This window comes from Squalius cephalus (assembly GCF_949319135.1).
Source record: "Squalius cephalus genome assembly, chromosome: 15".
Lineage (NCBI taxonomy): Eukaryota > Metazoa > Chordata > Actinopteri > Cypriniformes > Leuciscidae > Squalius > Squalius cephalus.
The window spans coordinates 21,049,337-21,063,028 of record NC_137136.1 but is presented as its reverse complement, the minus strand read 5'-3'; the positions used below and the strand labels follow the sequence as shown (position 1 = coordinate 21,063,028).

Below are 13,692 nucleotides of genomic sequence, written 5' to 3'. Positions count from 1 at the left end.
AAAAGCTGAAGTCCCTTCTTAAGAGTTCTTTTTTTTTCGTTTGCTTAAAGCAGGAGAACCAGTTTAACCAAGTCTTGAGAGTGAGTGAGTGTGTTTGAGTAAGAGGAGCACATGCCATCTTAAAATCTCATCCCATTCAGGAGCAATCCTGAACTCCCTTCTTGCATAATATCCCATGAGTCATCATGTTTCAAAAACAGTATTTAGTTTTACATAAGAGCATTAACTTTCCCTTTTTATTACCATGTTCAGTGCTCTACTGTGTTATTATTATGCCATGTCTCTAATCACAGGACCGTTACTTAAGCTTCGGCAATATTTCAAAGACATGCAGCAGGAGAAGTTCAATATGACATTCCTCCTTCCACCACTACAAATAATGTGTTCACCGTGTGTGCACATTCCTTTGCTATCAACACATAAAATAAAATAGTCTTTCTTAAAAACTGGGAACCTTTGAAACAAGCAAAATCAAACATATGTATTGGACAGTGAAGCATAGTGGATGCATATAGTTTGTTGTGCAGAGGAATGCAGATGTGTGTAGGAGAGAGCTGAGCTAAACACTCGCTCATTGTCTGACTATCACTGCATGGTTAGTCTCGCAGAACAGTCTGGTCCATTTTGCTGCTTATTCTGGCCAAGAAATACTAGACAATATTAGACAAGAAGGGACCACGTGACAGACGTATAAAGTGGCCTTCATTATTTATTATGAATTTTGCGAGCAAACAAGCAGTCGTATATTATCTTAAAGAATAGAAAAATGTATGCGAGGAGCCAAAGAGCTCACTGCTCATCCTTCAAATGCTTGGTCGGCATTTGCTTTAGCAGTTGCAGTGCACTTTTAGAAACCCTCCACCTTTCCCAGCTCCACCTGTATAAATCTGCTACGAGTAATTCATGTACGTTATATTGTACAGCAGCAGCATGTCTTACTTGCTCACAGCAGTGTATGTATTGGCAATAGCAATTCCCGTACTTGCTCTGCACCAACACCAGCAGCAGCATCAATAACTGCAGCAGCAGCAATAACCAACACCAGCAGCAGCATCAATAACTGCAGCAGCAGCAGCGTAACAGATCTATTCCGCAAAGGCCAAACATATCAACATTGCCATATCCATTACCATGCCAAACACTCTGAGAGTTGTCATGACAGAAATATATGTATGTGGTCAGAGTGGCATCCAGTCTATGGGCAAAGAGAGATAAACCGTATTATTATATGAAAGTTTAAAGAGTATTTTATAATCCATAAAGGGCTCTCATATCTCAAAGCAAGATTGTTTTTTTGTTTTGTTTTTAAATGTACGTTAAATGCTCCAAATGTAGTGTTTCATTTAAAAAATGTATATAGGCAAAAAGTTTCAATTTTGCAGAATACACTTTTTTGATATATAATTGTAGTCCCATCCTTATAACCAAGATTAACCCTCTGATGGTCTTTATTTATGTCTACACTCGAGTCCTTTGGGGTCTCTAGAGACCCCAGACAATAACATTTAATTTTGTAACAAGATAATAGTTTTTTTTTTTTACAAATGTAATTTTATTCTGTTTGTTAATGTTTTTACTCAACATTTGTGCAGTTTTTGGAGAATTTATGATATTTTTTAAATTTCTATAAATAAATAAATAAATAAATATTTAAATAGCCTTTTTACAAAAAAACAGCATTTGATGTAAAATTCACTTTATAAAAGACCCAGATTTCTAACTTTCATTCATGGGGATAACATGGATGATTTTAAATGGTTTAATGTAACATTTATGCCAATTTTTTGGAAAATGCAGTTTTAAAATAAAAAATAATAATTTTAACCACTAGATGGCTATAGAGCTCCAGTATATGCTATTTGCTATTAGACTACCTGAAAGATATCTTTTCACAAGTTGGATTCAGTTGGATTCATATCTAAATATTATAAAATCACAATTATAACAAAAATAAAATATTTTTGTCAAAGTTTAGCATTTTTTGTACCAAAAAAACCCCCAGTTTTTCAATAATGTTACATTATGATTAGAATCAAACCTGAACAAAATGTTACAAAGAGAAATGTTGGAGTCTTAAGATTTTATCATTTATTTCAATCATTTATTTTTAATCGAATTCTAGATTCTAGACACACACAATTGTGTGTGTGTGTGTGTCTGAGAGATAAAGAGAGAGAGAGTGTGTGAGTACACATTGTCGATGTGCCAGTGTCACCACACCACTTTATATTTGTAGTGGTTCCGACACTGGCACCGCATTTTGGATGATTTTATTTGACACATTATAGCCTTACAAATGTTCCTGTGTGTGCGTGTGTGTGTGTGTGTGTGTGTGTGTGTTTACATTTTCAATGTGTCAGTATCACCAATTTATTTTTGTGGTGGTACTGCATTTTGGATGATTTTATTTGACAAATTATAGCCTTACAAATGTTCGTGTGTGTGTGTGTGTGTGTGTGTGTGTGTGTGTGTGTGTGTGTGTGTGTGCGTGTGTGTGTCTGAGTGTGTGTGTGTGTGTGTGTGCACATTTTTCAATGTGTCAGTGTCACCAATTTAGTTTTGCGGTGGTACTGCATTTTGGATGATTTTATTTGACAAATTATAGCCTTACAAATGTTCCTGTGTGTGTGTGTGTGTGTGTGTGTGTGTGTGTGTGTGTGTGTGTGTGTGTGTGTGTGTGTGTGTGTGTGCACATTTTTCAATGTGTCAGTGTCACCAATTTATTTTTGTGGTGGTACTGCATTTTGGATGATTTTTGACACATTATAGCCTTACAAATGTTCGTGTGTGTGTGTGTGTGTGTGTGTGTGTGTGTGTGTGTGTGCACATTTTTCAATGTGTCAGTGTCACCAATTTATTTTTGTGGTGGTACTGCATTTTGGATGATTTTATTTGACACATTATAGCCTTACAAATGTTCCTGTGTGTGTATGCGTGTGTGTGTGTGTGTGTGTGTGTGTGTGTGTTTACATTTTCAATGTGTCAGTATCACCAATTTATTTTTGTGGTGGTACTGCATTTTGGATGATTTTATTTGACAAATTATAGCCTTACAAATGTTCCTGTGTGTGTGTGTGTGTGTGTGTGTGTGTGTGTGTGTGTGTGTGCGTGTGTGTGTGTGTGTGTCTGTGTGTGTGTGCACATTTTTCAATGTGTCAGTGTCACCAATTTAGTTTTGTGGTGGTACTGCATTTTGGATTATTTTATTTGACAAATTATAGCATTACAAATGTTCGTGTGTGTGTGTGTGTGTGTGTGTGTGTGCACATTTTTCAATGTGTCAGTGTCACCAATTTATTTTTGTGGTGGTACTGCATTTTGGATGATTTTATTTTACAAATGATAAGAGAACAGTTTTTATAGTCTCAAAAATGTATTCCTCTATATGTGTGTGTGTGTGTGTGTGTGTGTGTGTGTGTGTGCGCTTGTTGTGAGCAAAATAATTCAGCATTGTGGATGCTTTTTGAATTGGTGGAAGTGTGCCACTTTATTTCTGTCATTTCTGTCGATGTGTTCTGCGTTGTTTCTGATTTTGATGATGAATTTTGTCTATTTTGATTGCGGGGTCTCCAGAGACCCCGAGGACCTCGAGTGTCACAAATTTTGTCACGCTAACATAAAAACAGATATCATTCCACTTTATTTTTTTTTTTGTAGATCTAGAAAGTGTTAAGAGCCGTAGAAGGTTTCATACCATTTGGACAAAGGGAACATTTTTTTTAATTTGAGCAAAAGTCATTTGCGGGTCAAAAAGACCCCGCGGACCATCAGAGGGTTAAATCTGATGTCTAATTTAATTATATGCTACAGCGGTATCTTAAACCATGTTCAGACTGTCCGTCCAAATTAGATTTTTTTTTTTTTTTTTTTTGCATATACCATTGGCTTCCAATAAAATTTAGCAAGTGTGAAAAAAAAAAACGTTTCTAACTACATTTATGTGATTTGAAATCCTATTCAAATTTTACTTTAGTTTCAATCGCATAAAATTTTACTTCAGTTTCAAACGCAGTTTCTGCTTTGATCAGATTTTGTGTAGCTTTTCACTTTCTCACGCCACATCAAACGTATAAATGTCAGACGTCGCTGCAGGAACAAGGTTGTGTTGTGTTGTTGTCAATGTGTGATCTTCACGGTCCAGTGATGAGGTGATACCACACAAGTCCTCCAGTCACCGCTAGTCGGCCTGGTCCACCACACACCTTTATCAATTTTGAGAATTTAACACAACGGCATGGAATAAAGCCACGCAAAGGTGTATACTCAATCTTCATTAAAAGTATTGTGTTACCAGTGCTGATGCAGTTTTATGCTGTATTTGATCTTGAAATTAGCTGATGATAAATAAAACGCAGCTCAGATCTGTCGCTTTCGATGACGTGAACTCATTGAATTTGCACATAGCACGGGAATTGAAGATTGGATTTATATTTGTTTTGCAGAGACACATTTGTGTGGCCAAGTGTAAATGGAACAGTTTTAACAAATCGGATAGCTATATGATCAGTAAAAATGCAAGTGACCAGATGTAAATTAAGACACCACAATCATAGTGGCAAATATAGTGAACAAGAACTGCAACAACACTGATCTTTTCAGTAGAAAAAGGATTGGATTTTTATGCAAAATAAATAAATAATGATTGTTTCATGGACATAACTCATAACTTAGCAATAAAATCGGATGAAAATAGTATCATATAGCTTCTTTAGCACAAAACAAAAAGGGGGGGGGGGGGTGTTGTTGTGACACTCAGCTCTCTGAAATAAACTCTCCGCTCACTGTGTCTTTTAGGCCTCCTGAACAAAAGTCCCACACACTGAGCCGACTGTCGAGCACATGCAGTCACATTCAACCCACAAGCAAAAGCAGGAAAAGCAGAGAACGTGCTTTCTGGTTCTGGAGAACACTGCCGTCTCCACCCTGATGAGGGGAATGAGTTCATATGCTGCTGTGTGCAGCATGATCGTCCTTTTTCAAGCTTATTTATCGTACAACTGTGCAGTGCAACTTTGGCTGATTTACACACTTCTCGACACAGTGCAGTGCTGCAATTTCAGGCAGTTCCGCAATTTCAGGGGGCCTCGCTGTTGACAGTTACAGGCTGTCATCTTCACCCTATCCCTGGCCCTACCGCCATGGGTAAAATGATGAATTCACCTCTAGTTTTTTTCCACTGATCTGTTGGTTTATGTGTTGCTGTGTTGACTGTATCCAAATGTGTCAGCTAAATTCAAGTCAGGGCACAAACCTTTGTTCATTTATGTGGTTTTTGCATTATGTAATATCTGTATGCATATGAACATAATATACGCTGATTCAGATATTTAAGTGACTAGAACACATCCCAAAAGGCTTAACTTAATTGTGTGGAAAAGTTCTCCGTAATTTAAAGGATTAGTTCAATTTAAAATGAAAATTAGCCCATGATTTACTCACCCTCAAGCCATCCTAGGTGTATATGGCTTTCTTCTTTCAGACAAATACAATCGAGTTAATATACTAACTCATAGTATAATATAAAAATATACAGTATACTATACATACGGTTCGTTTGGCCGTATGTTCGGCCAAACGAACATACGCAGTCTACTTGCCCCTAATGCGCAACTTACGCAACTCATGACGTCAGAAGTAGCGTAGTGTGTCACAGCGGAGCGTAAATATCAGCAGTACGTTGCATTACTCGCATAAATTGCGCTTTACACTTAAGTGGAATCTGTATGTTCGTTTGGCCGGAAGCTAGTTATTTTACTTTATAAAGTTTTAAATATTAATATTTTTCTCACACAAACTCATCGTTTTGCTTCAGAAGGCCTTTATTAACCCCCTGGAGCCGTTTGGAGTTCGTTTATGACGGATGGATGCACGTTTTTGAGCTTCAATCTGTTGGTTGCAATCCACTGCTATTATAAAACTTGGAATAGCCAGGATATTTTTTAATATAACTCTGATTGTATTCGTCGGAAAAAAGAAAGCCATATACACCTAGGATGGCTTGAGGGTGAGTAAATCATGGGCTGATTTTCATTTGAAAGTGAACTACTCCTTTAAGGTCATTCACATTTTTATTCAAAGTCAGCAGAAATCAGACAGGAAAGGTGCTGTCAAACAAAGACTCAACAGGGCACTGGTTGTGCTGCCGTGCATGTGACTGTTGGTGAGTGTGTGAATGAATTATAGGGTATAGCTCCATTCTATAGGAGTTGCTATGTGTGCGTGTGAGTGCAGGTCTGTATTGGGTGTGTGTATACACTATACAGCTGTGTATTATGCATGTGAATTCTTTTGTGTAGATGAGTTCTAGTGTGACACTGTGTTTGCCTGTTGCCTGGTCAAAGGTATGCCCATCTGTTGCTGACCATCAAAGTCTTTCCTTCTGTCAAGTCATGACTCAACAAGCCTCCTTGTATTATTTAATAGCTTACATAACTTGAATGAATGTATATTTTAAAGCACAATGCATTGTATGATTAGTGAATTCCTGAAGCTCTAGAATTATTATTTAGTTATACACTTATTATTACATATATTACTTAAGAGATATATGTTCTAAAGTGAACCATGAAAATGCATTTCAACAACACAATCGTCAGATTAATAAGTAGTATTAAATTCATGCAGCAAACCATCAACCTAAATTTGGATTTATTTAATGTATTTTGTCTTCTATGTCAGAACAATGTCAATCTAGTAGGTCCATGACTAAATGAGAGTTTGAATAAGGGGATTTTAGTCCTTCAAACTTTTATACCATTACAAGAAAAGATTACATTTAAATGTAACACAAAAATGTAATGTAGTTTATCCATCAAATAAAAAGTCATAACATATTTTCATTACACCTTAAACACAAGTGAGTGTATCTTAATCATTATTTTCAAATACCTGAACCTTATCATAAATAGGTCAAGTCTTATTGACCTATTATTATTACATTGAGCAACATCTGTGAATGTCATTCACAAATGTTTCTAGACAACCAGAAGTGTGTGTGTGTGTGTGTGTGGGGGGGGGGGGGGCGCCCACTAGCGACCTCACCGCCAGCCACTGGCGACATGCAGGGAGAAAGTCTCTGGTTGTGTGAACTAGCTTTGAGGTGTATGCTGCAGGACTATATTTGACATATATTTCATCCATGTGCTCACCATGCTGAATGATGCCATGCTCCAGCAGTCTGCGTCCCAACCGCTCGGCTTCCTCCCTGGTGGGCATTTCACCTTCCTGCAGGAGCCAGTCTATGAACTCTGAAGCCACCAGTGTCCGCTCATACGTCACACCCTCCTCTTCACGCGTTTGCACCAGGGTGTTTTCAGTGTTCATCAACCTGTGTAGCGAGACAGTGTACTTAATAGCATGTCAAAATATTAAACTTATTGCGTATATAATTATGAGATCATTAATCTAAAAACAGCCAGGTTCGAGAAGCGATTTTCATCAAATCAAGGTCAAAGTTCAGCAGTGCTGCTAAATATGTATGTCAACAGAAGAAGAGCAACAGAACTGTCAAGAAATGCAACATTCTCTGCCATTTAAAGGCAGGTCCTGACGGGTCAAAATCAAACACTTTCATGTTTGCCACAAAGACTCGATGTTGTCAGCACACAACTTAAGATTGCCTTGAGAGATACAAGTCTTCAGAGAAAATGTGAGTTTCTAAGAAACAACTGAAGAACAAAAAAAACCTTGACTAACACACCATGTCAGGACCATTTGAGAACTGATCATTTATGATGGAAGCATATGCACAGTAGATATTACAAATGCAGGCCATTCGGGTCAAAATCGTCAAGAAAAAGAGTATGATGCAACTGAAACAGCTTGAGCAAACATCCACATGTGCCAAACAAGAGCACAAATGACTCACTATCAGTCAACATGCAGTGCCAGCAATGTGAGCCTGCGTATTAGATGTTTGCCATGTACATACTGAGTCTATTCTTGTGCCTTTCAAGGCAAACAGCGATTTCAAATCGCTTGCAGTTGAGCAACCATATATTAATGACTGACTTTTACAAGAAATTATATGTGGCATTGACCTAGTTTTGAGCCCCGTTTTTTTGATCATCATTTTTCATTAATATCTAGCTATTCTGTTAGCAGGTCACACTTTTAACCATATCCTGAATGCTCTGCTTCCTTTAAAACCACAGATCTCGTTGCATGGTATGTTTGTGACAGAGATGTTATGTTTCTTTGTCTAAATATTGCTTAGTGTTGCAGTGATCAAGTCATGAGAAACAATGTCAGAGCTCAACAATAAGGGTGGCCTGATGATCCGGTCCCAGAGTGAGAGAGTTCTGGACCAGCTGATGGAACTGCCATTTGCCCCATTAGGCAAGACAATGTTTGAACTGTTGTTTTGCAGATTCTGTTTTACACTTTAATAGTTTAATACACTTTTTTTAAATAAAAATATATTATTTTTATTCAGCAGGAATGCATTAAATTGATTGAAAGTGACAAAGAAATGTATATATGTTACAAAATATTTCTATTTCAAATAAATACAGTTTTTTTAATTTTCTATTAAAGGGTTAATTTAGTCATAATTTACTCACCTTAATGTCATTTCAAACCCGTAAGACATTCATTCATTTTCAGAACACAATTGAAGATCTTTTTAATGAAATCTGAGTGCTTTCTGTCCCTCCATTGACAGCCTACGCAACTAGTACGCAAAAAGTAATCCATGCGACTCCAGTGGTTTAACCTCAATTTTATAAAGCGACGCAAGTGCTTTGTTTTTGTGCAAAAAAACATAATTTATCACTTTATTTACAAAATATGAATCTCTGAAGCGCGTTCGTTCACGCAACAACGCCAGCTCTCGCATCAACACAACAGGCATGCGTCGTGGTGCTCTCGTGAACATGCGTTTGAGATTCATATTTTGTAAATAAAGTGGTAAATTATGTTTTTTGCTCAAAGCACTCGCGTCGTTTTATAAAAATGAGGTTAAAACAATGGAGTCACATGAATTAAGCGTTTACTACCTTTCTGGGGCTTAAAAGTGGTAGTTGAGTAGACTGTCAATGGAGGGACAGAAAGCTCTCAGATTTCATTAAAAAGATCTTCATTTGTGTTCCGAAGATGAACGGTGAAGGTCTTATGGGTTTGGAACGACATGAGGGTGAGTAATTAATGACAGAATTTTCATTTTTGGGTGAACTAACCCTTTAATCAAAGAATCTAGAAATAATGTGTTATGGTTTCCACAAAAATATAAATCCAGGATCAGGATATTAGATATTAGTATAATTTCTGATGGATCATGTGACACTAATGTTAATGTATTACAATATTTATTTATTATATTATATTATATTATATTATATTATATTATATTATATTATATTATATTATATTATATTCAACTGAAAATATATATATATATATATATTGGCTACATATATATACAGCATTTTTTATTATTGTTATTTTTTTAATCAAAGTAAGTTTCTAAATGATAAAAGGTACACATTTGGGGGTAGGGTCATTTAATTGTTACCAGGGGAAGTGAAAGTGGAAAAAATCCTTATATTGTAACACTGGATGTGATTTTCAGTAGTTCCTTTGAGAATTATTAATCCTTCTTAAAAAAAAACAGTAAATACACACATTATTCATTGTTTGTTTGCTTCTGCGTGCATTTTCTACAATAGTTGAATTCTATGTGGATGTCTGTGAGTAAAGGGAACCAGATGCTAATAGACATTTTCGACATCTCAAAGACCTCCATTAGGGAAAAGGGAACAATCGGAAAAAACACTGAAGCAGGAAGTTCTTTTTAAGGGGCCATACTCCTCTTTTTACATTTGGTTTTAGTAACCCAAGCCCACAGTATATACTGAGAACACTGGCAAACAACCCTTTTTAAAATCTCCACAACACCAGGAAGGCATAAAAAAAAACCAAGGTTGTTGACAAAGGCTAATCACGGTTGCTTAGAGACAGATCACAAAACATTCCAGGCCATTTTCTTATGTAGTTCTTGAACCTAGTCAGAGAGAGTACCATTCACTCTCAAAAACATTTTATTTTTATGCTCCATCAGCAGACTGAGCTCTTCGGCGATAATGGGAAGCAAACCAAACAAGCTTCCCTAAGAGCAAAGTCTGCAAATACTGACCACAAGCTCAAATGTGTCCATGATGATTACATAAAAGCACACTGAAGGTTTGTGTGACAGATGTCTCCCGCTGGACTTCATCTTCCTGTTATGCAAGAGCAGGGCGGCCCGTAGAGTAACGTCTACGATGAAGCACGGCATGCTGCTAAGTCGGCCTCAATCAGGTCATGATCGCAGAGCAAACACAAGCTGCTATTGCAAGATGGGTTAACCATTCTTGACTCAGATTAAACTTGCTTCGAAAATTTCACTCTACGCTAACAGAGAATATTGCACTAAATGCTACCAAATGCGACCTTCAATAGAGCTTAAACAGAAGTTATTTTACAGGGCAAAGGTTAGGGTTAAATAAAAATCAAAAAGTTATGACATTTGTGTCAATTAAAAAAATCTAGGCATCATTTCACAATTCAATCATGGCCAATTTATGGCTCGAATTGATACCATAAAATCGATGTCATTGTTACTGTTTGTATCACTGTGTATACAAGTGCTGAGGAAGGTCCGGAGCTGAAATTCGGATAAGGTAACATGCGTTTGGTTTCCGACATGCGCTGTAAGTGGTAGACCAATTACAACAGACTGGGCCATCTGACCAATCAGAGCAGAGTAGGCTCTGGGAAAAGGAAGGGTTTTGAGAGACTGAATCCTTTATTGAACCATTTCAGACAACGTAAGAAAAGAGGTGAAGCTGCAACACTGCAAAAAATGTTTTCTTACTTAGTATTTTTGTCTTGTTTCCAGCCCAAATATTTTAAAAAATCCTGAATCAAGAAGCATTTACTAGACAAGTAAAATTGCATAAATTATTATGTTGTTTTCTAAAAAAAAAATTAAAAAATCTATAGTAAGTGATTTTTTGCTTAAACCAAGCAGAATTATCAGCCAATGAGGCAAAAATAATAATAATCTTGTTTCAGTTTGAATTAAGATTATTTTTATTGCCCCATTGGCAGATAATTTAGCTTGTTTTAAGCAAAAATTCACTCAGTTTTTTTAGAAAACACAACATCTTATGCCATTTTACTTATCTAGTAAAAACATCTTGATTTAAGAGATTTTAGATATTTAGACTAAAAACATTAGTTTAGATATTTAGACAAGACAAAATACTAAGTAAGAAAAGCATTTTTTTTTTCAGTGAATGTTAATTATGAGAAAATTAAAGTGTATTTTGACCTTGCATTTAAATGCATGTAAACCTATTGTAGGAGACCTCCAAAACAAAAATAGGAAACTTTAAATATGTTACTAATTACTAAATTGCTTATTAATTACAGAAATACTACATTACTTATTTTTCCTACAGCATGTCATATGCTACTTTCTAAATTATTATAATTAAAAGATGTTTAAGTGTTGAGTCATGCACAACATGCCTAGAATTATTAAAATGATTTTTTGTTTTTTTAAATATTGAAGACATGAAGTTCGGGGCAAGAACAAAACTAATCATTTCAATTATTATTTATAGATAGCGTGGTTTTGTTCTGAGCTACATTAACAAGCAACAACTTGCAGGTAGAGCTGCTACTTCTAAACGTATCCGGCTGGAACACAGCATGCTCGATCAGCTTGAAATCTGTGTCACTATGGACACTGTTGATTTACCAGACGGGCCCCATATGTTCAAAATCAATATGTACAGACTTGTACACAAGAAAAACAACACTTTCACATCCTGTTTTAGTGGTACAACTCAGTAGAGAGGAAACTACCTTGCTTGGACCTCAATAATGGATTAGAAGAAGAGGAAAAACATGATAATGTCAATGTTTAACAAGTGGGTATCAAAACAAATAGTAAACTATTAATAATTCAATAACCTCTCAGAATTGTAATGGTGTATAAAAGCGCTTACTTCTCATATATCCGTTGACCTCTCATAAAAACTTTGGCTTGACTGTCCAGTGGAAAGGTTCCGTCATCCTTCCTGAAACGGTAGAACAGCTTCATATCTTTGAACTCCTTGTGTTCATCACAAACTGTGAGGACAGACAAATTCAAAACAGGTTTGTTGTAAGTTAAGTGCGGCTGAAAAAGTTAACAAATTAACAAAGACACTGCTACAAACACAAGTCATGGTCTAAAGATCAATTTGGTTTCCTTGACAGTGTAACAGTTGAGATCGTGTTTTGTTGTGCTTTTGCACATAAAATATTGAAGGGATCAATTCTGTCATCATTTACTCATGTTGTTCCAAACCTGTATGACTTTCTTTTCTTCCATGAAAAAAAGGTGAAGTTCTAAAGAATATCTTGGCCGCTCTTTTCCATGTAATGAAAGTGAATGGGGACTGGGCCTGTCAAGCTCCAAAATGACAAAAACAATCGCCCTAAAAGTATAACAAAAGTGGTCCATTTGACTTCTGTCATAATGACTGAAATTTAAGCTGTTATTCATTGACCTTCCAAGATGTACTGCACAAGTCAAAAGAATAAAAAAAGGGTACATTGACAGCATTTGATGTGAAGAAAATGGCTTTAGATCACTTATAGTTTAGCGTGCAATTCTTATGGAACACTTTTATGGAGCTTTTTTTTTTTGATGGCTCCAGTCCCCATTTACTTTCATTATAACATTAGTCAGGATAATCTTCACACAGGTTTAGAACAACATGAGTAATTAATAGGGCTGGGGGAAAAAAAAAAATCGATTCAATGAACTATCGCAATTTTTTTCAGAATCAATATTAATTCATTTTAAATTGCTTTATTTTAGTCCTTGGTTATAGGCAGAGGAAAGGTACCTCTTTCATTTCAGCAGAGGGCATGGCTTGACAATAAGGACTGCCAGATGAAACGAGGCTCAGGACAGTTGACGCAACTGTCACTTCCCCGATCGATAAAATCCCGGAAGTTTATCACTTGCGCGTGTTTTTAAGCCTTGCCAATTTAAATATTCAAGCACAATAAGACGCGAAGGAGAACTCAATTCAATAGTGTGAGAAGTTTTGTATGCGCACACATCCAAAGCGCGTGCCCCAGAAAGCCACTTCTCAGACAGCGCACAAATGTTAAATTGAGTTTCAGCTTTCACGTCTTCTTGCGCTTGAAAGGACATATTCACACAAAATTACGTAAAATAATGCCAGTCTCGGCGGGTATCCTAGTAAACATAGTCTGCTATATCTTGTGAATGTAAACGGTTGAGTCATGAGTATATTGGATCCATGCAGCTCTTAAAGTGACAGCAGCCTGATAAACCTGCTGCTGCTGTCTTTGTTTTTAATGTTAATCAAACAACAAAGAACTAAGAAAAAACACTCACTGCTCTTGACTGAGTAACTTTTGTAACTTTAATAAGGACTAATCTATATTTATTTTATAAAGTGAAGATTATGCATAGCATTTTACATTTGATTATTCATTTTCTCTACCTGAAAATTACTGTTAGACTTACCTGACAAACATGAAAATCAGACTGAGTACAGAGCGAAATGAAATTGAGCGGAAGTACGAAGTCTGACGTAGTCAGGCTAATTTAATACGGTTATTGGTCAAAAACAGCATAAGACAATAGAAAAAGACAATAACTAGGTCTGTTTTATTTTATTTTAT

At 36.2% G+C, this 13,692-nt stretch overlaps 1 protein-coding gene across 1 annotated transcript in view; it reads right to left on the bottom strand.

The window, feature by feature from the left end:
- The window catches only part of deptor (DEP domain containing MTOR-interacting protein), a 36,233-nt gene that overhangs the window by 16,226 nt on the left and 6,315 nt on the right, over positions 1–13,692 (bottom strand). Inside the window, exons 4-5 of the mRNA XM_079894093.1 lie at positions 11,994–12,117; positions 7,149–7,327 (exon numbers count right to left, since the gene is read on the bottom strand). Coding sequence (XP_079750219.1) covers positions 7,149–7,327; positions 11,994–12,117 — 303 coding nt within the window. The remainder of the gene's footprint in view (positions 1–7,148; positions 7,328–11,993; positions 12,118–13,692) is intronic.